General features: G+C 41.9%; 1 protein-coding gene across 1 annotated transcript; it reads right to left on the bottom strand.

Moving 5' to 3' along the window:
• Positions 1-11,667: 11,667 nt before the first annotated feature.
• Positions 11,668-25,814, bottom strand: bmp3 (bone morphogenetic protein 3). The gene is made up of 3 exons (XM_083783937.1): positions 25,014-25,814; positions 21,733-22,688; positions 11,668-11,870 (listed from the first exon to the last, which is right to left on the bottom strand). Exons 1-3 carry the CDS (start codon positions 25,282-25,284, stop codon positions 11,679-11,681), a joined length of 1,419 nt encoding a protein of 472 aa, XP_083640063.1. The 5' UTR covers positions 25,285-25,814; the 3' UTR covers positions 11,668-11,678.
• Between the last annotated feature and the right edge of the window lie 263 nt (positions 25,815-26,077).

Genomic DNA, 26,077 nt, shown 5'->3' with positions numbered 1-26,077 from the left:
TAAAGTGCTTTGGATAAAAGCTCTATATACTGTAAATGCACTAATTTCCATTTACGGTATATAAACTCCTTGACTGTTATGACATACAGAAGACACTGACTCTGAGGAAGAAGATGATATTGTCTAAATACAAACCCTGGAAACATACAGCATTATAATTTGTAGAACATGGAAAGTCTGATGTTGCATGCTCTAAAAGTGTGCCCATGGGAAATGGGCACAATGAGAGAAGATGCAAATCTCCAAGAAAATCCAGAACTACTACATAGACCTGCAGATATATCTATGAAGAAAACCATGGACCAGTGTCTTCAGTATGTCATAACTCTTATTTATTGAAAGTGATGACTTGTCATCACTTTCATTTATTTAAAGAAAGATGTTAACTACTTCAGTGAGATTAATAAAACCTTTGACATACGTAGATACTGGTCTGCTGTTCTAATTCTTTGTTTTATAGCTGCTATATTTCGTTTAGATATTTAGTGTTTTAGGTAGCATTTATGATATTTGTCATCATATGCAAAGAGATCTGGGTACGAGAGCAGCCGATGTACAACTTCATCAATCTTTCTGATGCTGCATGTGAAGGCCCTGTCTCTGGTACTCTGACCAGTGACCATGTGAAGGCCCTGTCTCTGGTACTCTGACCAGTGACCATGTGAAGGCCCTGTCTCTGGTACTCTGACCAGTGACCATGTGAAGGCCCTGTCTCTGGTACTCTGACCAGTGACCATGTGAAGGCCCTGTCTCTGGTACTCTGACCAGTGACCATGTGAAGGCCTGTCTCTGGTACTCTGACCAGTGACCATGTGAAGGCCCTGTCTCTGGTACTCTGACCAGTGACCATGTGAAGGCCCTGTCTGGTATCTGACCAGCAGACCTGGTTTTGTCTATGAACTGATTGCACAAGACCGCAAGGACTTTTTTGTGCTATCCCTTTTGGACTGATAGTATGACTGTACTCTGTTGCTGTTTTTACATTTATGTCTAATAAACTATTAAATCCATCAATCAATCAATCAATCAATTGTGCTGGCCTTCCCACAAATGAAACAATATATTTGTATGTTAAACAGTGTTGTATCCTATTCAACAATGTTGTACCCTGTTCAGTCTTCTTGACGAGACTGCATGCTCTCACTCTGGTCTTACTGGAGTAGTTTTCTCAACATGATACAGTATATGATGAGGAGAGGAGAGTATATTGAATGTGGGTTTGCCAGGGTTTTATGAACATCATCTCTCTGTTGAACAACAGTTAGTGTTGAAGGTCTTCTGCCGTGGGCTTTATACATTATGGGTCTTGTTTCGTGCTTTTTTCCAACTGTTTAGCAAAGATGATACAAAGATTTGGATCCAATATTCCATTTTGGTAAAATTTTAAAGACACACTTCAGAATTTGTACAGTATCTATGTTGTGCATTACGCACACTATTTTTAGGCTATAGTATATGTGCAGTAACCATATTACAAGTGATACTAATTAAGTCTATTTTCCATTCTGGTGAAACAGTGTCAGGGCAGGGTTCTGCTATTGTCAGTGTAGACTGGACAGGCAGTAGGCTCTGTTACACTAAAGAGAACTAAATGCTAGGTCACTCTCCACTCCAGTCAGCTAAATAGCTACTTGATTTGACACGGTTCATCTCATCTTTTCACATTCCAAAATATGTGAAATGATTTTACCGGTCATTTTATGAAGAAAGCCACATACTGTAGGCAATAAGATGCAGGTGGAGCCACATACTGTAGTATAACTTGACTGTAACCAAATAACTCAAATAACAGAAATGAATAACTTGATTATCTATATTTAGGAGGATAATATTGAGATTTGAGCTTGATCCAGGTCATGTGCTGCAACATAATAATAGTTAGTAGTTCCAATCTAGGCTTGCATATTTCTCTATTGAAGCGGCATTTTGTTCACAATTTCTCATTTCTCAAGTTTGAGACATTTCATACATTTTAGGGACTTCTACTCAAGTGATTTGTTTATGTTTTCCCACCCTTGATAAGTGAAGTAAAAATAAAACTAATGTGATACTGTAGATTTCATTAGTTTTATTTCCCCCCGTTTGGGACACCATATACGTTTTGTGGCATAACTCCACGATTATGCAAGCTACATTTACACAATTGGTATTGCTGGATTCAGTAGAACCTCACCTTTCCTACAAGCCATCATATGTGTTGTTATGACAATCCATTCCAGAGTCACTACAAAGTAGAGAAGACATCTACATAGATGTACAATTCCGCCTACTGTAAGTATGTGTTCAAATGACTATATCTCATATTGACATTCAGATATTGACATTCAGTCTTTTCTAGAATGTAGAGGTATGTTCTGGCTTCAAGTATGCCAAGTTTTGAACCTCTCAGAGCTTCCATTGTGAATCTACATGCCTTTAAGTGCCTCAACCACCAGACGGACAGGCTTTATTTTTAGTTTGAAGTGTATAACTTTAAATAACAATTTCACCACTTTTGCAGTAAAATATTTTTATACAAGAATCCATTTCATGTATGGGAGACCTTAGAGATGAGGAAAAACTATGTTGTGTTTGGTCCTAACTCCGGTAGGGGTATGCCGACTTCTGGGGGCCATTGTCGCAGTACTATAGGCACATTAGCAGCGAAGAGACCAGTCAAGCTGTCCTTCTCACCCATTGAGATGCATGTTAAATGACGGGATTTCTCCATAAATAATGGATCATTTCAGAAGCAAAACCTTCAAAATGTCTTCTAAATCTAGTCAACCAGGCCTGCAGTAGGCTATGTACTGGGTAAATGTGCATGACAATGACATTATTTAAACTAGATAAAGTGCCAATCGGCACAGGTCTCCACCAGGATTCTTCCTCAGCCTAGTGGGAATATGCGTGCACAGTTTCATCGTAATCGGACGCTGCCGAGTTGTGGCCATTTGCTACTCCTGAAAACTGTAGGAGCCAATCGTGGCCAATCAGGATGGAATATGAGAAATCAAACAAACCTGTGTTGATCACATGACTATGGAGATCATGTGTACCGATTTGCGTGAAATTTGGATAAAATCTGAAGGAGTAATAATAGAAAATGTGTTTTACATATGTGGGCCTCCTGGTGGCGCTATAAAGAGCAGATGTGAAAAATTCCAGACAAAGGTTTTTCCTTGGCCTCTAGGGAGTTGGCATACAAAGTGATCCACAGATTCGTGCAGTTAGAGGTAAAAACACTTTTCGGCCAGTTATAGCGCCACCTTGAGGCTGAGTTGAAATTGTTCATGTGGCATTTTGTCCTCGGCCTAGTGGGAATGTGGGTGCACAATTTCAAGGAAATCACGCGATGTGTTCATGATTTGCAGCATTTTGTTTGAAACTGAGCACTCCTGTGAACTTTGGAAGCCAATCTTAACCAATCAGGATGGAGTCTGAGAAATCTGAAAGACTCGTTTCGTTGAATGGCTGTAGAGAGACTGTGTACCAATTTGCGTGATGTTTGGACAAAATCTGTAGGTGTACTGTGCAAAAAGTTGTTTTGCACAAAGCGGCCTCCTGGTGGCGCTATAACAGGCCGTTCTGGAAAGTTTGGGGCAGAGGTTCATCGTTGGCATCCAGGGAGTGTGTGTGCAAAATTTGGCATCGACCGGGTTAACGGTGGCCAAGATTAGCTACTAACGGACGGACACACACACACACACACACGGACGGACACACGGACGGACGGAGTGCAAAACATACTCTCCCCATATGCCTTCGGCCTGGTGGAGACAATAATCGCCGTGTAACTTTCTCGACGTTAAGCCGTGTAAATATTCAACAACACCGCCATGCAAAATAACATTGACAGCTATGACGTGTCGAAAGCTTGACCTGCAGTTGCTAAACTATTTGGATTGGCATTGGACAATCGCTTTTTGGGGTGGGATTTAGCGAAGGGCTAATTGGAAGATCAAACTATTCATTATAATCAATAAAAGCAAACGGTTAGGTTATGGAAATACTCAGGGCTGTATTTTGCGTGTCTTAAGTACCAGGTCTTATTACTTAACTTAAAGATGGAGTGCCACAATTTTTCCAGTTTTTCATGTGTCTATGAGGTGACAGTACTTCATTAGACACCCTGGAGTCGTTTTTATGTGCAATGGTTTGTATTTGTATTTAGGGTTTCTTCCTGGAGACTGAACCCTTGACAGTCAAACGGGCCAATGAAGTAAAGTTTACTTCATTGGTTTACTTAGTAAACAGTAATATAGTGACACCACACTATCAGCCCCTCCCCTAACCCCTCCCTCTTTATCAGCTGTGGGTGCGGCTTCAGTTCAGGTGGATCACCACCCATCACCACCCACCAGGCAAACCAGGCATACTTAATGAACTGGTGGGCGTGTCTACATAAAAGCATGATTTTAACAAATACTGTACACTTTTTGGAAAAAGCTCTTCCCCCTTATATTGTAATAATACCTGATGATCATGTTTTAGGGTGTAAAAAAATGGTGGCACTCCATCTTTAAGACCTGGAGGCGTGATCAATGCCATTTGGCTATTCTGAGTGTCCAAAGAGCATTGACCACACCTCCAGGTCTTAAGTTAAGTAATAAGACCTGGTACTACAAAATACAGCCCTCAGTGTCAAAACAAAAGAGAGGGAAAACAACTTTATGAATATATGACGGCCACTGATAGATTACTTGGATTTAAGAGATTTGATTCATATAGGCCTTTACTCATAAGATTGGAAAGCCCCCTGATGTCCTTTTACAATTTGCTTTATGATGTGCCCGTGTGTGTGTTGGGTATATGTATATCCATGAGTGATTGACAATGATTGCGATCTGTTGTTTTTGAGCATTGCTGGGAGAAGTAGCCTATACTCAGATTTCCTTTTTTTGAAGGGCACTAGCCCTCATGTCCAGCTTTTGGTGTATGCGCACAAACTTAGTCCTAAACATTAAATTCCCATTGACAATCAATGGACAATTTCACGTCATATAGTGTCTGATGATGACAGTGTAGGCCTAAACGATGTACGATGAGATGTGATTATTTGCTACTTTTGCATAACAAACACTCTTTTATAACAAACAAGGGCATCAAATATGAAAAGAAAGTTGAATATGGAGATGCAAGCTTTGTGCACGGCAAACGTTTTGTTTTAGCGCTTTCACACAGAAAGACCTGGATGGATGTGAGTCTTACATAGACAACTTTTATTCATTTATTTGAATGCTTTGTGAAGAGGGAACCGCTCCCATGAAACGTGTCCATTACAGTACACACCTCAACACACTAAAATCCTCAGCGTTAGTTAACTGAACCCCCAGCATGTGCAAAATGCAGTGGTGTAAAGTAACTAAGTAAATGTACTCAAGTACTGTACTTGAGTACAATATTGAAGTATTTGTAGTTTACTTGAGTATTTCCAATACGTTTACTTCTACTACACTACATTTCAGAGTATATTGTACTATTACCGGTATTTGAAAACATTAGTTATGATGTGTGGATTTGTGGATTACAATTATTATTAGAAAACCACTATTAGAGTAACCACTTCAAACCTATATATATTTTGACCATTTGAAAATAGCCGATCTACAAGCTCACAATGCGTCACAATGTGACAAATTGTGAGCTTGTAGATCTGCCATTTTCAAAAGATTTTTATACATTTGAGAACTTGAAATGGGACATTCTGCATAATGAGTACTTTTAGTACATTCTGATGCCAATACTTTTGTACTTTTACAAGTACATTTTGAAAAAGTGCAAGTACTTTTTCGACCGTAACGCACATTCCTTCTGTAAAGTTCCATTTGGTCAACATGTTGTACACTCTGGGAGTTACATAGGTCCGGTCCATATAGCTCTAATGTTATATGGACCAGAGCTACACACAGATATGAACGCTGAGAATTTCACCCGTGTTTGTCTGCGAAACCCCGCCCCCTCCACAGCAGTGGTTCTCAAAGTAAGTGGGGTTTAATATATATAAAAATAATATAATTTAATATATAATATGAAATTATCCCCCCTGGAATCCTGGGGGGTGTAAAGTTAAAAAAAATGAATATTGTTGAAACTTTTTAACAACACAAATCCTGTATGGGGGGGGGGGTCCCCTGGGCCCTGGTGCAAGATTTTCAGATGGCGTCAACGGCATTTTAAAATAATAATAATTTGGTGGTCCTTGACATGAAAAAAGGTTTGAGAACCACTGCTCCACAGCAACGCACAACATAATGCAACATACAGAAAATAAATAGATGCATGTTAAAGTTAATTTCCATATACAAATATATTTTCTTATGAAGCTTATTGTACAAGCAAGCATTTCCTTTTACCTAGAGCGGGACATTTACAATAAAGAAGCCGTTATAAAACTGGTGATATATACAGTATTACAATTGAGCAGTGGTGGACAATGTATTCAACCCCAGTAATTGAGTTAACGTATAGCCTATAGATCAGTGGTTCTCAACATGTGGGTCCCCAGATGACAGTGAAGTGACAATTTAAGGACTTTCAAGACCTTTTTTAATACAAAAATAAAAAATAAGAGAGAAAAGAAAAAGACCATTCCTGCATCAAATGTAATCAACTATAGGCTACTATACAAATAAAATAAAGAGAAAACATTATGAAAATAGCCGATCTACGAGCTCACAACGCCTCACGATAGATCTGCTATTGTCATACTTTCCCTTAATATTTATCTGTGCAACTGTGTAATCTGCCTCAACTCCTACACTCCTTATCAGGGTCCCCAGTTCAAATATGGGGGGTGGGTCACGGCCGGAAAAAGGTTGAGAACCACTGTTAATGTTATAGATACTCCGCAAGTAAAGGCATTCAAATAGAATAGATCTAGTTTCAGTGGTTTATACATGTATTTGTGTAAGTTTTGGGTCCCAGCCTGGAGGATCCTTTCCTATAGAAATGTAGCGGAGAGAAAGTCTTAAAAGCTTAAAAAAAAAAACTCACGTACAGTAAGTTAACAGTCAACGGTATACTAATTGCGTGCAGTACTCGAGTGAATGCACTTCATTGCTGTCCACCACTGCAATTGAGTGCCTTTGATATGTGCACTGCACTGAAAGAAAAAAAAACTCCAGACATACTCGTTAGCTCAACACAACAGAATGTTTCCGTCGAATAGTGGGAAGCACTGAAAATGCACTAACAATAAATTGGATGTCCAGCCACACTTCCGTGTGTGTGTGTGTGTGTGTGTGTGTGTGTGTGTGTGTGTGTGTGTGTGTGTGTGAATGGAAATGAGAAAACAAATTCAACAAATTGGCGAGGCAGTGTTTACAGACTTTGAACATTGTGGAAGATTGGGCGACACAATGCAACCAATGCAATCATTTTAAGACAATACTAATACTACGATCAGTGACTCTCAACATGCGGGCCACGGCCTACAGGTGGGCCCTGAGAATATTGCAAGTGGGGCCCAAAAAGAAGAATGTATTAATGAGCAGGATCAGTGATCTTCTTTGTGGTGTTAAATATATTATTGTAGTACTCAATGATAGTGTGTTTGTTCAGTAACTTCAGTCTTCATGTCTCTCCAGCTATAGACAGACAGACAGACAGACAGACAGACAGACAGACAGACAGACAGACAGACAGACAGACAGACAGACAGACAGACAGACAGACAGACAGACAGACAGACAGACAGACAGACAGACAGACAGACAGACAGACAGACAGACAGACAGACAGACAGAAAGTGAATTTTCATTTGAACAAATTAGGATAGAGAACTCAGTCAGGATACAGAATCAGATTAAACAAGTGAAATTGGAAGTGGTGATGACACAAATAACTGTAACACTATAAAAATGAAGCCGGTAAATTGGTACTTTCTCCTGATTGGCTGAAATTGTGTCACCTACCTGAAAATGTACGTTCTGTGTATTATAGAGCTGGGGAGACGCCTGTTACTGAACAAACACTCTGTAGCAATGATTACGCTAGAGCACATAGAGCTTTAACCTTTAAACAAAAACTTTTTTTGTTTTAACCCACAAATATCACTAACCCAACCTATAATGCCGTAACATTTATATATAAAAAATACAAAAATACAAAATAAGTCAGGGTATTTCTTTCTTCACAACCTTGACAAATGTTTCAGCTTTCATTGTGATGCCAAAACTTAAGCTAGGAACTATATGAACTTTAAGTACACTATTGTCAGTTCCATTAATCCTAGCCGGAACACAATGGATTTAATTGGTAATTAAAAAACAAACAAAAAAAACATTCTCATTCAAATGCATGCGGCTCACCCCACCCATCTGACCACTAGGGCCACGAACAATTTCAAGTGGGCCCTCATCCATAGACATATATAAGACTAGATGGCTCAAGGCGGAGTCTCTGACGTAGTTCACCCGGCGGCCATCTTGCTGAGGGGCTACAGTACAGTATGTTCTATGGCAGCTCGAACAAAAATACTCATAACTCCCTCAAATCAAATTTACTAACGCGTTGGTTTATTACAAACGTTGTCAACGCAGGACGCTTATCGCCTTAATTTATTCTTTTATAAAAATGTCATATAAAAGCATATGCGTACAAAACATATGCATATAAGCGTATAAAGCATATGCATATGCGGACGTCTCTGGCGTTTATAACAAACCAAACCGTTTGAAAATCGGTTGAAAATTTAGCAAGTTATGGTTATTTAAAAGTACAAGCCCCATAGACACAATGTAATGCTGCCCCTCAGTAAGATGGCCGCCACATAGCAACGTCGCTCTCCATTGGCCAGAGCGCGGGTGAGCCATCTAGTTTTCTATTATATCTATGCCCTGATCCAGAAATGGTTGGAACCCACTGTAAATAAACGGTACTGTATATAGGCCTACTATATTCCTTTGGAATGCAGTGTGTGAGTACATTATTCAACAATTGTTTAACAGGTTGTTAAGTATCCGTATTGGCACAAAAGGTAAGGAAGATTATGCAGTTAGCTGTCGACACAAATGTATCTCATATATTAAAATAGTGAATCAATCGCAATACAGTTTGCAATAATCCTTATTAGCAATCATAATGATCAAAAGAAACAATTCACTCGTAGGAAACATATATATTTTTGTACCATATATGATATAAAACTATTCTTAGATGCTTTTGACATCAGCTTCATTGTAAACCAGTTGTCTGTAGGACAGGGCCCTTTGGAACAGACCGTGAATTAGGATATACATAATGTTCTATTTACACAAACAATGTACAAGTCTTTAGAAAAAACAAGGCTAGCTTCAACAGGGCATATCCTACGGTAAATGCACAATAATGTGTGTGCTCTGCAGTGGTGAAAAGTAACAAAGTGCATGTAAGTAGTACTCGTAGGGCTTGTAGGCTACTAAGAGTACAATTCTGAGGTGCTTTTACTTAGCTTGAGTATTCACAATTTAAATAATGTAGTTTAATTGGAAATTAAAAATAGGTTCAGCAAGTCTATAAACCTGCCAAATGATTGTGATGGAGTAAAAAAGTGCAGTATTTGCCTTTGAGATGTAGTGCAGCGGAAGTATAAAGTATCAAAAGTAGGAATAGTCAAGCAAAATATAAAAGTAGCTCAAAATGTTACTTAAGAACACCACTTCAAATGAACGTACTTAGTTACTTTCCAGCACTTGCACAATGAAATATAAATGAAGCATAATAGGCCTGACAATCATGGAGTGGCTTTTTTTTGGCTTTTACACCCGTCTGTCGTCGCTGTCGGGTGAAAACCTTGTATGTCGGGAACTTTTTAAAACGTTTTACATGTGTTCAAATAGCAACCTGGTTCCAGCCCTCCACCCCCTTCCTGTTCTGAAAGTCAAATGTAGGCTTTGAAAGAATCACACGCCAAAATCCGGAGTGTTAATTCAAATTCAAAAGGTCAATTTTAAACTATTTCAGTGTTCAATTGACACTCACTGTGCAACAGCCAGCAGCGCTGAACTGCTCAGTACTGTAGAGTATGTTGAGTGAACTATTTTTCACAGAACGAGTGGTACACTGTGAAATCCAGAGTGTTAACTTGAAGGTGATGTATGTCATTTTTATTAATCTTTTTGTTAAATTAAGTGCTAAATAGCTCTATATCCTGATAGTAATCATTGCTATATAGAGTAAACTGACAATACATTTTCAGGTCGGGATACCTACCTACTGTAAATTACTCTCTCCTTATTGGAGGGAATTGGTGTCCCATATGAAAATGTGTTTCCTGTTTACTAAAGAAAGAGCTTGAAAGACAGGTAGACCCCTTTAATGTACAAAGACTCGATAGCAAAGATAACTATCAGAAAATTTAAACTTTCTATCAACAAACAAACAAACAAACAAACAAAAAGGGTCCTTTTGTACACTCTCAGAGTTACAAATTGATAAATGAATGCTGAGGATTGTACTGTGTGCATATTAGTAAATGACAAGTAGCTTACCCTTATGCATAATGATTCTTACAATGTGTACTAAATTACATTACAATTATGATGCAGTGATCTAAAAAACAATTAAGTAATGCTATCTACTCTCTAGTCTACACCACAAGTGTGTCTTTTGGGTGGATCTGATATATCTTCTATATAGCAGCCAAGGCAATAATTAGGCAGTAATTTCTGTATAGTGAGTAACACAGTGATAGTACAGACATAAATACAAACGTACACAGCGGAATGAAAACCATACAAGTGGGCTGTAGTTCGGCGACAAAAAGGCGACTTCCGGGCTGCGAGACGAACAACGTTGTATGAAATCCAACAATCTGAGGACCTGAGACTTCAGTATTATGTTGTTGATTTAAGGACACGTAGCTTTTTGTTTTGTTTCCGTTTGTTTGATTGTTTGTTTGTTTGTTTGTTTGTTGAAGTAAAATACAAAATGTCAAAGTTCGATTCGTCCGATTTTGTCGTCCCCCGCACAGAAAAAAAGGACATCTCCAACGAGCCTCAGGTCCTCAAAAGATCATGATTGTGAACCTCCTCCTCCTCCGATAGATAATGATGATGATGACGGTAATGATGATGATGACGATGATCCATCTCTGTATTTCTGTGAGGAAGATGCTTTTAGGAAGATCTGTTCCTTTCTATGAACACAAGCAGGTGGTTCAATGGGCTCTCCTCCAGGACAGAAGAGTAGCATCCATGTGTATGTGTGTGTGTGTGTGTGTGTGTGTGTGTGTGTGTGTGTGTGTGTGTGTGTGTGTGTGTGTGTGTGTGTGTGTGTGTGTGTGTGTGTGTGTGTGTGTGTGTGTGTGTGTGTGTGTGCTTGCGTGCGTGCGTGCGCTCACACACGTGTGACTACTTGGCTGTGAGTAACCAAACTCTTTGCATAACTGTAGTTCCCTTTTCCAGAAGGTTGGCATAAACATTTCCGCTTCCGGGGGGATTCAATTTCTCCATAGCTTCACTCGATTGGCTCGGCAGCAGATGTGAAGCAGGAAGCAACACTACCGTATACCTTTTATATTATATGTGTTGCCGATTCGAATCCGCTGCCGAAATGAAATGTCGAAATGTATGCCAACCTTCTGGGGAAAAAAGGGAGCTGCAGTTATATGCTCAGAGCCAAATTGCAGAGTGCGTTGTCCTGCTTTCTCCTGCGTTCAGATCCGAGGCGTGTCTGAGTGGAGACGTTCCTCCCCTTTGGGGCCGCCGGCGGGGACATTATCTGCAGGCGCAGGAGTCCACGGTCATGTTAGGGTAGACCTTGAGCACCACGTTCTTGTCTTCGTCTAGGAACAGGATGCTGAGCGACGACATCTTCTCGGGCACGCAGCAGGGCTCGGGGATGCCCGGCACCACCCCCACCGCCCGCACGATGCTCTGGATGGTGGCGTGGTTGGAGGGCTTCAGAGCCTGCCAGGGAGAGAGAAAGAGAGGACAGAGGCATGGGGTCAACTGCTGAGAGTGGAACCGCTTAAAATCTCGAAACTTGTGCTACCTCAAGATTAGGGCTACAACAATCGATGTCTAGAGAGAGAGAGAGAGAAAGAGAGAAAGAGAGAGAGAGAGAGAGAGAGAGAGAGAGAGAGAGAAAAAGAGAGATGTTTAATATATCAATGAATTGATTAATCACGTAAGCCCTATTTTATACTTCGTCACACAAAGGTGCCATGCAAAAATTGTGAAAATACTAGATCTACTGTATAAGCTCTGAGCTTGTAGATCTGATATTTTGCTATTTCTGAATGCTTCTGACTTTTTATTTTATTTTATTTGTTCTAATTAGTAATTACATGCCCAAAATAGGTATTGATTATTAAATAAATTATTTTTTATTTTATTATTGATTAACTGTTGCACCTAAGATTCAGACCCGGGTGCAAAAACATTCCCTGCTAAGCTAGTAGAGAATGCCTTAATGCTCAAGGGAGAAACAGAACATTTTTCCAATCGATTGTTTTCTGTGAACTACAGTGTGGTGTTTCAAAGTGGTGTTCATTAAATGTTCAGATGAATTGAACATGAAGGACACCAATACATTGACATAACAACGCGTCATCAGAGCGGAGGGAGGGGCGTCAGCTGCGACTCCGCGGCTCCGCCCACCCCCCGGGGTAAGATTTGTGATTTGTGATTTGCTCTCGTTCACTGCAATGCAATTTGCGGCATTTTCAAAACAATATTGCGCAGAGTAGCGATTATCTAACGTATTTGCAATGCCATACGTTGAAAGATCTGTTGCCCGCGGACAAGGCACGTTACCTCCGCAAGTTAGATATTATCGGCATAGGTGTTTGCCGTATGTGATTAAGGATTGGAAAAAGTTGCATTGGCAGCCATAGAAAATTCTGCCCGGGGTAAAACACCGGATGTGATGTTTTTGGGCGTTCCTGTCTTGTTAAAAAACCGGCTGTGACGTTTTTGGGCGTTCCTGTCTTGTTTCGTGTCAGTGTATAGAAACAAGCCATAGTGCTTTGACCTGGGTTATACATCCTCTTAGCAGACCTTGCATTTAACTGTACTTTCATGTGCTGTTTTCTGCAAACCGTTAATAAAGTATTCAATCAATCAATCAATCACTCAATCACAGTTCTAGTTCAGATGGGTTGCCCACATCCAGTTTGTTGCTGGTGCTGGACACAGTTCAAAAGAACAAAAGTAGATCTGTGCTTAAATTATTATTTTTGTATCCTGTTTATATCATATGTCTGTATGTATATGTATTGTTTTTGTATGTCTGTACTAAATTATTAATGTTATTGTCTCCACCAGGCCGAAGGCATGGGGGGAGAGTATGTTTTGCACTCCGTCCGTCCGTCCGTGTGTGTGTCCGTGAGCAGCTAATCTCCGGCACCGTTAACCCGGTCGATGCCAAATTTTGCACACACACTCCCTGGATGCCAACGATGAACCTCTGCCCCAAAGTTTCCAGAACGGCCTGTTATAGCGCCACCAGGAGGCCGCTTTGTGCAAAACAAGTTTTTGCACAGTACACCTACAGATTTTGTCCAAACATCGCGCAAATTGGTACACAGTCTCTCTAGAGCCATTCAACGAAACCGGTCTTTCAGATTTCTCAGACTCCATCCTGATTGGTTAAGATTGGCTTCCAAAGTTCACAGGAGTGCTCAGTTTCAAACAAAATGCTGCAAATCATGAACACATCGCGTGATTTCCGTGAAATTGTGCACGCACATTCCCACCAGGCCGAGGAAGAAATGCCACATGAACAATTTCAACTTAGCCTCAAGGTGGCGCTATAACTGGCCGAAAAGTGTTTTTACCTCTAACTGCACGGATCTGTGGATAACTTTGTATGCCAACTCCCTAGTTTACTTTTGTTGCCCTATTATCCAACCACCAGATGAAGGCAAGCTGCAATGTCCTACATTCCTATCCTGGTGGAGACATGTGCCCAGAAGGGCACTTTTTCTAGTTTTTTATATTGTTTTGATGATGACGATAACTGGGGGGACGGATGGGGTGAGGGAGAAAAAAAAAAGGTATTGGTTGCCGCAGTGGCTTACATATGCCCCTCCCACTAATGTTGACAGCCAATTACAATGTCGCGTCACCCCTGTGATCATGCGTAAGTGATTCGGAGGGGATTTAACCCCCAAAATTCATGTTTTTGCGACAAACGGTTACTTTTCTCGCATTTGCGGCGCCCCCTATGGATGAAAATGCTTTTAGAACTTGGTTGATCGAACCACCCCGGACATCTGATTAAAATTTGGGATGGATTGGACATTCCGTTCGTGATTTGCGGCATTTTTTGTAAAATGGGCCCCTCCCACTAACTTCGGACGACGATTACGGCCGAACGATACGCACTATCGAAGTTCCGCCATTCGAGTTTTCATCGGAAAGGTCCAGAGATCACGTGTACAGATTTTTGTGAGATTTGGAGAAAATACATTTTGCGAAAAGCAAAAAGTGTGTTTTGGACAAAATTCAAAATGGCCGAAAATCTATCATGGCGGAAATGGGCGTGGCATATATGGGGAGATGCGTCATGACCCAAGGAATCCAGGGAAAAAATATTTTTTTACGACCTACGGTTCAAGAGTTATAAGCCAAAACGTAAAGTTATAGCGCCACCATGAGGCCGACCGATACAATTATAAACTTATAGGTTAAAAAAAGTATGATTTTTTCCTCCAAGTTTTGTAACTATAGTGCCTACAGTCTCCGAGGAAAAAATACTTTTGCATTTTCCCATTCATGTCAATGGGAAATTTGAATTCACTAATAAATTCATATCAATTAAACTATACAACAAATCTCTTAGCAAAACACAAGCACACGATTCCCGATTTTTCCGGTCACTTTTTCCGGTCACAACTGTGGGACAAGTAGTGCGCCAAACTTTGTCTTACTCCAGGTGAATAATAAAGTGTCACAATTACTAGAGTCTGGTTGCCCTTTGGGCAACCACACTAATAAACATATATATATTTTTTTTAAAGAACAAAAGTCCACACATCAGCATCCTAAAGTATGTGTTCACTTTAAAAGTCAGACCCGTCTGAAGTGGGTGGTGCTGTACTGTAATCGTGCTGTAGTACTGTACTGTACAAGCCCTCCTCCCTGGTGTGTGTGTGTGTGTGTGTGTGTGTGTGTGTGTGTGTGGTAGGCTGCACAATAGTGACACTTGGTGGTGAACAAACGCTATAACACATTGGGACACACATTGCTGGGCAATGGAGTGGCTGCACCACTCAAAAAGAGTATGATGAAGGCCAATAGTAGCCGAAACGTTACATGCTCAAACCTGCACTGTTTTTCTGGGTTTTAAAGTAAGCAAAATGCAAAGCTATGCTGCTGTGTGGACATGAACTACAGTAGTTGTGTTTTCCCTTACACCTATACTGTATTTAGGAGCAGACGTACATGCTTTGACCACTTGAACCCTTTATGCTTGACCTGGGGTACAGAGCCCTGAGCTCACTGTGCCGCGTTGTGAGCATGTCGATGTGCTATTTTCTACAAAAGCTGTCCCTACAATACATATCTGTATTTACTACTGCACTTACTAATGTATCCCTACTGACATGTTTGCACTTGCGAGAGATGCGAAAATACTTTTCACTGTACTGTACTGTACATTGACAATAAATTGATTCTCATCTCATCTCATATGCTGGGGTTTAACTACACTAATACGGATGAGGAGAACAACTTGCAGACGTGCACTACCCTTTTCCTATATCACTCAAAGGTTCAACTTGAAAAGCTAAAGGTCTCAGATTTTTACTGACACGACAGAGCAGCTGTGTTATGGCACTGTACCTCCCTTCCACGTTCCACTGAGGTTCCACAGAGGCTCCACAGAGGCACTTATCTAGGCTCTTAGAGCTACATAAGGCCGAGATGATATTAGCCCATGTAGCGCTATACGAGTGCAACTCTGGGCAGACAAGTGTATGTGCGTATGCTGCTATGCCTATGAGTCTGTACAGTACATACAACAATTTGGTAATGTTCCTGAGCAAGAGCAACACTGGTTGCACTCAGATTGGGAGCCAACCAGTGGAAAAGGGGTCTCAGTGCAACTTGTGCAAGCAAACATGAATAGAGCACACATGGCATCCAATGTTATAAAAGGCCAGGTGCTGGGTAGAGACAAATATTAAAAGGAAATCAAGCGTCTGCACTCTGCACACACTCTCTCTGTCTCACAGAAGGATTACCCAGACATTGTACCATCTTTATAATGAAATAATTCATTAGTTATACGACCAATTATAAGGCAAGGTTGAAAATGGGAGAATTGCTCCTTTTAAGCAAAAATGATTGGAGTACAGTCTGCACACACGTCATTCCGGAAAGAATTTGAGCCCCTTCCCTACTTCCTTCACAGGTGTTACTGATGATACTAATGAAGGCTCTGTTCCATTCTGGTCAAACAGAGTCAGTTTGCTGCCTGCTATTGTGCATGTTGGCTCACTGGAAACACATTGCTACACCAGTGGGCCTCAAAGTGTCCTTGAGTATGGGTTCCAAATGGCCCTGTACGTGTAAATGGAACAGAGCCATAACCCAATCTGAGCCAAAACGAGATAATCTTGTGAATAGCTATTTAATCCTCCTGTGCCAACATGAGATTACGAGATTTGATTAATAAGCATTTTTTTTTTACTCACATGGTAAAACAGCCTAAGCTGTCATTGGTCGAACATTTCCCTACAGAAAATGACTAACCAATCAGGAAGTAGACAGGCAAATTCAATGCATTATTCCTCATTTTTGAAGGCCGACTGCGGCCCCTAGAGGTGTCACAGGGAGTAGTTTTTTGGGGGGAGCGCTTTTTCCATTGCTGGCTGTTAACATGGCATTAACATTTTGACATATTATTGCTTATAGAGACTTCAAGTGACTACTAGTACTGGCCAATCACAGTGCGTCTTTTCCAGGATTGGCATAAGAAAACAAATGTATACACATTGCCTCTGATTAGCGTACCAAATGTCCCCTTGGAAGCTTGCCTCCTCTCGAGATACAGACGCCCCAGAGCCGATACCTTTTTATGTCTATATGGTGCATATCGGTCGGATCTTTGCGTGTGTGGGCGCGTGCTACTGCCCCTGCAGCCTCTTTCATCCATAGGTGGTATTCAAATGACACAAATTGCCACAAGTCACAATAACAGACCTGCTAATGACGGCTATTTAAGCAACTTCTGAAGGGAGCCTGACAGAAGTGAGATCACAAAGGCAGGAGGGGGTTTTGCTGTGAGGGATTCTCACCCTTTTCAATTTTAAAGAACCCCAGTTTGATAGCGTGTCCACTTTTCAGGATTCAAATTCCAGATCTAGATCTGCTACTTTTTTTTAATACTTTTGTGTGACACTGATCAAGTAGGCCATAAAAAAAAAATCTCGAAAAAACACAAAGAGAATATAGAGATAAGAGGTTCTGCCCGACATCAGCGATATATGCATCAGACCAGTGTTGTTTTCGTCGACTAAAACTAAGACGAACAATGTTCGTCGACTACCTTTTCCACTGAAGAAAACTAAATGGAAACTAAATTAAAACTATGCTATGGTGACTAAAACTAAATATAATGACAATTTCGTCAACAAATAAAAACTAGACTAAAATGTTAGGAAGGGACTAGTGGACATGAGATCCAGTATAAGTAATTTTACACTTTGTTGCATGCTGAAAATATATAAAGATCTACAAGCACACAACGCGTCGCGCTGCGACGCGTTGTGAGCTTGTAGATCGGCTATTTTCAGCAAGTGTAAAATAAGTCATTATGACGGCAACAAGGCCCGCAAAAATAAATTTTAGTCAACTAAATCACCTGTAGATTTAGTCGACTAAAATCTTATGACATTTAGTCGACTAAAACTAGACTAACACTAATACATTCCAGGTGACTAAAATGTGACTAAGACTAAGTGAAAACTATTCAGGAGACTATGACTAAAACTAAAATAGAAATTTGCTGCCAAAAACAACACTGCATCAGACCACGGACCACCATTTGTTACCGACTGGAGGTAGGTATTTCAAAAATGAAAAGTTAAAGAGGCACTTTTTAAGTGCTGCAAACCACTTCCTTAAGTGACTATGTGTGTGGGTTCCTGCCTGGCTGGCTGCCTGGGTATGTGTGAGCACGAAAACAGCATGGCTGTTTTTCACCACCTGTGCAACCTAACACACACACAAACACACACACACACGCACATATTTACTGTATACAGTATATGGTGATTTCAGGTGTGCCAGTACAGTACAGTACAGTACAGTACAGTACAGTACAGTACAGTACAGTACAGTACAGTACAGTACAGTACAGTACAGTACAGTACAGTACAGTACAGTACAGTACAGTACAGTAGAGAGGGACCCCCACACGGTAACTCTGTCATTTCTCAACCGTTTCGGACGCGGGGCGGCTCGCCGGAATCGGGCCAGCACCCTGGGTGCGTTCCTGTGTCTGGAACTCCCCACTCCCCCCCCAGGGACCCCCACACGGAGTTGCACCACTTACTTCACACGGGTGTGATTTTATTTTTTTAAATGAATACAATTCATTAAATCATTTTGTCCTTTCTGAGTGGTGCTTAACCGCTCCAATAACTGTCCGTGTGTGGATGTCTGCATAGGCACTGTTGGGCAGCCAACTGCAGCCAGCCAGCGGTGTTGTTGAGCATCCTGCACCGCTCAGTTCACATGGTTGCAGTGGTTGTATTCTGTCTCCCCCATGCTCTTCCCTGGATCGTGTCAAAGGTCATGTCTCACCTAGACACAGATGGAGTTTGACACGAAATTTGACTTGATGGTCAAGATTCAATTTATCTGCCTGGGCCATGGCTCAGCGGTCCAGGCATCTTGGCTGGCAATCCAGTCTGGCAGTGTGCCACGGGTTTGACTCCCGATTCCGACGGCCTTTACTGCATGTCTTCCTCCCCATCTCTCTCCCCATTTCCTGTCAGCCTACTTTCTGTCCCTCCATAAAAATATAAAATAAAGGCAAAAGCCACAAAAAAACATTAAAAAAAAAGAAAATATTCAATGTATCCCCTGAGCAAGCAGGCAGGCGCTATTAGATCAATGGTAGTGCAGCTTAAAAGTAATATTGTTATAACAGACTCTACTGTATACTGAATACTCTATGGGAATTCAATGCCCATCTTTGTGTGTTTGTGTACCACAGAATGTGATGATTTGATTGGCTGAGCAGGGAATGTGATGATGTACGATGATGTACTGTATGATAAGAGCGCCCCTCCCTTCACACAAGTGTGACCCCCCCCCCCATCCGGGGACCCCTGTTACTGAACAAAACTTACACAACCTTGAATGTGCAGAGATGCATCGGCCACAGACAGCCAGTTTCATGTCACAATGCTAGGCCTGTCACAATTATTACAGAATCGTCGAATCGCAGTTATTTTTGTCATAATCGTTTCCATGTTGAAAAATGTTCATAGATTAAAAAAGCTGAAATAGCTGATGTACATGCTTACTTGTAAGCGTGACGCATTTTAAGCTTGTAGACCAGCAATTTCCGTAAATTTGTAATCGTGACACCCCTATACAATCCGTAGACTTATTAGTAAATATCTCGCAGGAACACTTTGCACTATTGAAGATCATATTTTCCCTGTTATTAGTAAATTAATTATTCATACTAGTCCTTACCCGTTGTGAGATATCCCCCCCCCCCCTAAATATCTTTAATTGCCGTTCATTTTAACTTGTATAATATATTTGTGTGTTTTTTTATGAATAAAAACAGCACTATAACATTAAAGTATTCGTACAAATGCATGGTAGGGAAATATGTTCATGGCAAGGACCGCAACATTTACACTTATTAACCCACAGACCCCCATTTGAAAAGTATGAAGGCCCCCCAGTTTGACATGCACCACAGAAACTATGGACAGTCGCACAGCTACTCCCAAATGTATTTTGTGAGTTGCACAGATGAAGTTATAGGTGCATTTGCGTCCAAAATGTGCACAATTCTGAGCTCTGGCTTGAGAAAACTCATGGCTTTTGCAACCAGTGATGTTGTGAGCTTGTAGATTAGCTCTTTTCGCTGGAGCGTGCGCTTTATCTCCCCAAAAGCATGTTTTTGCAACAAGCATTTGAAATTTCCGTATTTGCGGCGTCCACTATGGCTGAAAATGTAATTGCTTTGGGCTCTCCGTTGATTAAACGACCCACGACATGTGACATGTAAAACAGGCCCCTCCCATTAACTTTGGACGCAGATTACGGACTATGAAAATTCTGGCTGTGGCATTTTCATCGGATAGGGCCAGAGATCATGTCTACCGATTTTTGTGAGATTTGCACAAAAGCTGTAGGTGGAAGAGCAAAAAGTGTGTTTGGAAGAAAATTCAAAATGGCGGAAAATCTATCCTGACGCAAATGGGCGTGGCCTATATGGGGAGATGGATCATGACCCAAGGAATCCAGGGAAAGTTAAATGATTTTACGACCTATGGTTCAAGTTATAAGGTGAAATGTAAAGTGGGCTGTTATAGCACCACCATGAGGCCGACTGATGTAATTATTTATTACATTAATTTGTATAATTATTATGAACCTCCCCTCAAACTGTTGTGACTGTAGCTCCGACAGTTTCTGAGAGAAAAATACTTGATGTGAGTTTTAGCATTTTCCCATGTAAGTGGATGGGTAATTTTAATGCACTAATACATTCATTATTAATACTTAATTTGTCAAATCGAAAAAAGGGCTTCGTTAAGACCTCCATATATTTATTATGGTCAATGCCTATGTGAAAAGTGGGAGTGATTGGTGAAGGCAGTGAGGAGCTACGGAAGCGTTTCTGACACACATTCAGACAGACAATCAGACATTTGGTTAATTATAGTATGATGATGATGATGATGATGATGATGATGATGATGATGATGATGATGATGATGATGACTCTAAGCCGTGAAGACTAATTTCTACATGATCTTGAATTCTTGATTACAGAGATTCTGCTGAGAAATCGTTTGGACCACAAGATGGTGCTACAGATAAGCAAAAGCAGTGTGACGTTCACGCCAGGTCTGCAGATTGCTGTTGGTACTTATATTGGCTATTTTAAAATGTTTTTCAAAATAGCAAAATAGAGGCCAGTACCCAAAGAAAATTATGAAACCCAAACTAGTGAAAATAGCAGATTTACAAACTCACAATGCTGCATTTGTTTATTTGTTTTCTAATTTATGGAATTTCTTTAAATTGTATTTCTTGTATTTCTTCATGAAATTAATGAACACATTATTTTTCTTAATTCATGAAAATTAGTTTTGGGAATGGTTTTTGTTTTTTAAATTTCAATAATACTTAAAAAAACTAAATATAGAAAACTATAAATGACCCGTAATTTGTTTAACACATCTCCCAAAAGGAAATGCATGTATCCCAGGATACCTTATGGTAAAGACCAACCCAATGCTGAACTGCAATTTCTTAAAAACAAAACAAAAAGAACAAAAGTTGCTATTTTAAACCGACTATCCTATTCTGGGATGAAACTATGGCAAAGAATAGCAGATCTACAAGCTCCCAATGTGGCACGTTCCGACACAATGTGAGTTTGTAGATAAAATATTTTCAATTAGAAGATTTGGTGTAGAAGAGAGAAAAGGAGTTGGGGGCTAGTTTAGACACCTGGGAGACTCGAAGTAAGTGACTTTAAGTCAAAGAAGTAGAATGAAAGATTTTGGAATTATACTCATTTACTTTCCGCCCTGGAACGTGGCAAAGAGAATGAAAGACTTGCCTTGGGCATGGGGAACTGGCAGGATCCCGAACAGTAGTAGGCATCAAAGGATTTGGGTGAAATAATCCACTCGCTCCAGCCGATATCCGCAAAATCCACCTTGAGATACCTCCGTGCGCAGTTCCGCGGCTCGTTCCACTGCTTCTTCCTCGCCTTCTTGATGGTCTGCTCGTCGAACTGCAGCAGGGGCATCTTGTGCCGCTGGTTCTTGCGAGGCTTCTTCCGCGGCCGCCGGGCCTGTTTGTTATTGTTCTCATAGGGCTCATAGGGACCGGTCTCGTCCCAGCCAGTCGTCTGGTATGGGTATTCCGGCCCGGGCAGCTCGTTGTTCTGCAGCGGGAGCAGAACATTGGCGGAGCGCTCGTGTCTGGGCCGCGGCAGGGCCGCCGTGTCGTTCGGCGCCCGCAGCCCGAGCTTGTGGAAGCCGGGCGCGAAGGCATCGGAGCCCTCCACTCCCGCCGGCGCCACCGAGCGGCGCCTCTGGAGAGTCGTCACGACGCTCTCGGCTTCCGAAATGGCAGAGTCGTTGGCGTAGACCAGGATGTACGGCGAGCGGTCGGAGAGGAGCCTCTTCCAAGGCCGGGGACCTTCGGGCGCCACGTCGATGCCGATGAGCAGCTCGTCGTGGCGCTTGGCCTGGTTGACCACGCGGGTTATGTCCTTCCACTGCCAGGAAATGAAGTCTCTGTACAGGGTGGACACGTTGACCAGGCAGTGACCCAGCGTCCGCGTCTTGTTATCCACAGAGGCAAAGCTCCAGACGACCATCTGGACGTGTCCCCTGGGGCCCCTGGGGCCGTGGTGGTGATGGCCGCAGCGTTTTGAAAAGCCACCGCATCCAGCCGTGGCGTTCCGAAGGTCCCCGATGTAGTAGTGCAGCGTGGCCGACAGCACGGCCTCTGACTTGGTGAGGGAGGTGAGGTTGAACACCTGCAGTTGCTTCTTGTTGATGGTACCTGCAGGTGCATAGTGGAGTAGAATTAGACCAGATGATTAACCACTGAAAGATACAAGTACATTATGTAACTTTCATGGTCCTACCCACCATTTGATCCTGGGTTCAACATATTGACCACTGTGCTAATTGAGCGTACCTGCATGCTCATATGACGTCATAGACTGGAGGGACTCCATATTTGAGCATGCCTGACATGCATGATAAAACAGACAGACAGACAGACAGACAGACAGACAGACAGACAGACAGACAGACAGACAGACAGACAGACAGACAGACAGACAGACAGACAGACAGACAGACAGACAGACAGACAGACAGATTCATGTGTGCACGTGACACACGGACGGGTGTTGCACAGTGGCGTAAATATCGACAGATGTAGTAAACAAAAAGAAAAGCTAAGCTAAGTGTTATTTAGCACCAATATTAGACAAATCAAACGGCGAAAGTAGCATCACCACCATGATGTTACGTCTGTGGTGTTGCATGACCAGGTGACATGCATTTTCAATTTTATATTAAGAGCTTGTGACTAAATAATAACTACATTAGATCATTTTGTACAGTGTGTGTGTGTGTGTGTGTGTGTGTGTGTGTGTGTGTGTGTGTGTGTGTGTGTGTGTGTGTGTGTGTGTGTGTGTGTGTGTGTCATTTCCTGAAAAGTAACGGTTTTGGACGTACAAGTCAGTCAGTCCATAGGGGGAGTTCTGTTTAAGAAACCTTTTTAGTTTCTAGCAACATTTTGGGGAAAATTATGGCAGATTATGAAATCTTAAAACGTGAGAACATCAACATGAATGAGAATAGCATTTTCATGAAAAGTGCTGGGTTTTGTAACCTATTTCAGATTGCTTAAGATAGCAGGCCGATGTTTCGAGAGGCATCACACTTCAATAACAATCATGAATAGGACGGCAATAACTGGACGGTTTTGAGGAAAATAACAGTGTAAAAAAAGCCTGGAATGAATTACAAATAGTTATCAGTCGACAGGGGGCAGTATAGATCCACGGTTTGATAAACTGACCAGAAATGTGGAAAGTACGTGACGCTCCTATACCTCCAACTCCAAGACATACGACTAAGAGAAACCATGCAACAGCAACGTGAGGACTCCAACTTGCAAACATGATAAAACATGAATATTAACCAACATGGTTCCCCATTAAAAACACACAATGATCTGTGTCACATTCAGAGATAACGGGGATTAGAGCTGCTCTACCAGCAGCACTATACTGAAGACAATGGTTAACCACCATCACTTCAACCATCTAGGCCTACTTTAGTAAACTAATAATCAGTAAGAGCGGACCAATTAAGTACTGACTAGGCCGGCTCTGTCGGCTATAGTCTATAGGTCCGCTCTTCTCTTCCCTCTGCACCAAACATCTCCACATGAGCTCCCATTTCATGAGTTGTGAGTTTGGTTGTATTGGCTATATAAATCTTTATTTGGGGAGCACGTACCCTGCAATATCCTCAGACCTCAGTCATGGCTATTTTTCGGCTATATTTTCGAATGTTCAACCGTCCACCCAGATAATAGGGTTCAAGGACTAAAACAATGACAGACTAATATCCCGCGGTCAGTGCGATATTAGTCTGGTTTATTAACCAGGCTAGTAAAGCGGTAGGCTATCTGTGTGTGTGTGTGTGTGTGTGTGTGTGTGTGTGTGTGTGTGTGTGTGTGTGTGCGCGCGCGCGTGTGTGTGTCACGGTCTGATTAAAAACGGATGCTTCTATAAGGGCAACAGACAGTTGAGTTGACTATAGGCTCTGAGGACACCATGTATAAACAGGTGCATTTGTGTGTTTTGTTTGCTCCGCACGCAATACGACGGCGTCTCGTGCCAAGTTGGCAGATCAGCGTAACTGTATCAGTTATTTTTTTCGGCCATATGCAACACCCTTGGTCCCTTGCGCAATGGAGTATAGCCATAAATTAACGTCGATCTGTACACTAGTAAACCGGCTCTATAAGGCTCTGTAGGTCAGGACCCAAACCAAATCTCAATTAAATCGCAAAACATATCCAAATCCAATCTACAACAAGCTCACATAACAGTGGGCATTTTGGACAGTTTTGGACCGTTTTGGACAACCAACCATGCTTTCCACCCGAGATAGGCAGAATAGGCTACTATATAGTAAAAGGCCTGTCAAAAAGAGGAAGAAAAAACAAATAAAATAAAAAGGAACCCTACAAAAGTATTGACAAAAATGTACTTATGACCGTGTGCGTAAACGCACACGGTCGAGTCTCTCTTTTATTTTTGTATTACATTTTTTTGGACACGTTATATACACGTAGGCCTACCCCAGTGCGCTTTGAAACTCCGCACGGTGTTGCCGTCCTTGAAGGGGAAGCCTGCCCGGTTGTACTTGTCGTAGAGCATCTGCATGTGCTCCGTCATTGTATCCTGTGAGAGGAGACCACCGGAGTCCCGCTCCTCTTTGTGGTCCACCACCACCGCCGTGCGGCCAAACGAGTCCACCTTCCGCCTCTCCTTGAGCATCGCGCAGGAGCCGAGGCGCAGATAGGTGCATCCGTAGAGCAACGCCACCAGAAAGCGTGAAAAGAGAGCCATTATTATCGGTCGCTCAATCAATCAATCAATCAATAAGCCCGCCGATTGATTCACGCGTGTGGAAGAAGTCGCAGGTCAAATAGGAATACAATTGTAGCTGTTTTTGGGGGGTTTTGTTTGTTTTAATAGTCTTCTTCTAGTGCGAACCCACACAACATGGTCAGCTTAAGGAGCGCGATTCCCATCAAAAAGTGAGACCATCACTTAAAAAGTGGTGCAACAAAAATTAAATAAAAGAAAAGAATAAAACATTAAAGTGAATAGTAAGTTGTAGTCCAAGTTGTCAAAAGATGGCTGGTGTGGATATATTCCTATATGTAGAAGCCTGAGTGGTTTGTTTAGGAATCCAGTTTGAATCAGTGGATGAGAAACGTAGATGCAGTCAGTGCAGCAGCAGCAGCTCTTGGTTGTGTTGTCCGGAGTGCGTTTTTCCAGGGCTGATCTCTCACACGATCCACTGGCCGCTCTTCTCTTCTCTTCTCTTCCCCCCTTCTCAGCTTTCATTGAAGGTAAAGCATGTTGTGCTGGTGATATAGGACTACTAGTGGACCAGCTGGATGGTCCTCTCCGCGCATAGGAAAACACCCGAAGGCAGAGAGGGAGGGAGGGAGGGTGGGAGGGGATGGGGCTCAGAGAGAGAGAGAGAGAGAGGGGGGGGGGGGGGGGGCTGAGAGATACAGAGAGAGGGAGACAGGCTGACAGAGAGAGAGAGAGAGAGAGAGAGAGAGAGAGAAGGGCTGGGAGATACAGAGAGAGGGAGACAGGCTGATAGAGAGAGAGAGAGAGGGGGAGA

This window comes from Protomyctophum parallelum (genome assembly GCF_964188405.1).
Source record: "Protomyctophum parallelum genome assembly, chromosome: 15".
Classification (NCBI taxonomy): domain Eukaryota; kingdom Metazoa; phylum Chordata; class Actinopteri; order Myctophiformes; family Myctophidae; genus Protomyctophum; species Protomyctophum parallelum.
Note: the sequence above shows the minus strand (reverse complement) of the source record. Positions and strands in the feature narration are given on the sequence as shown.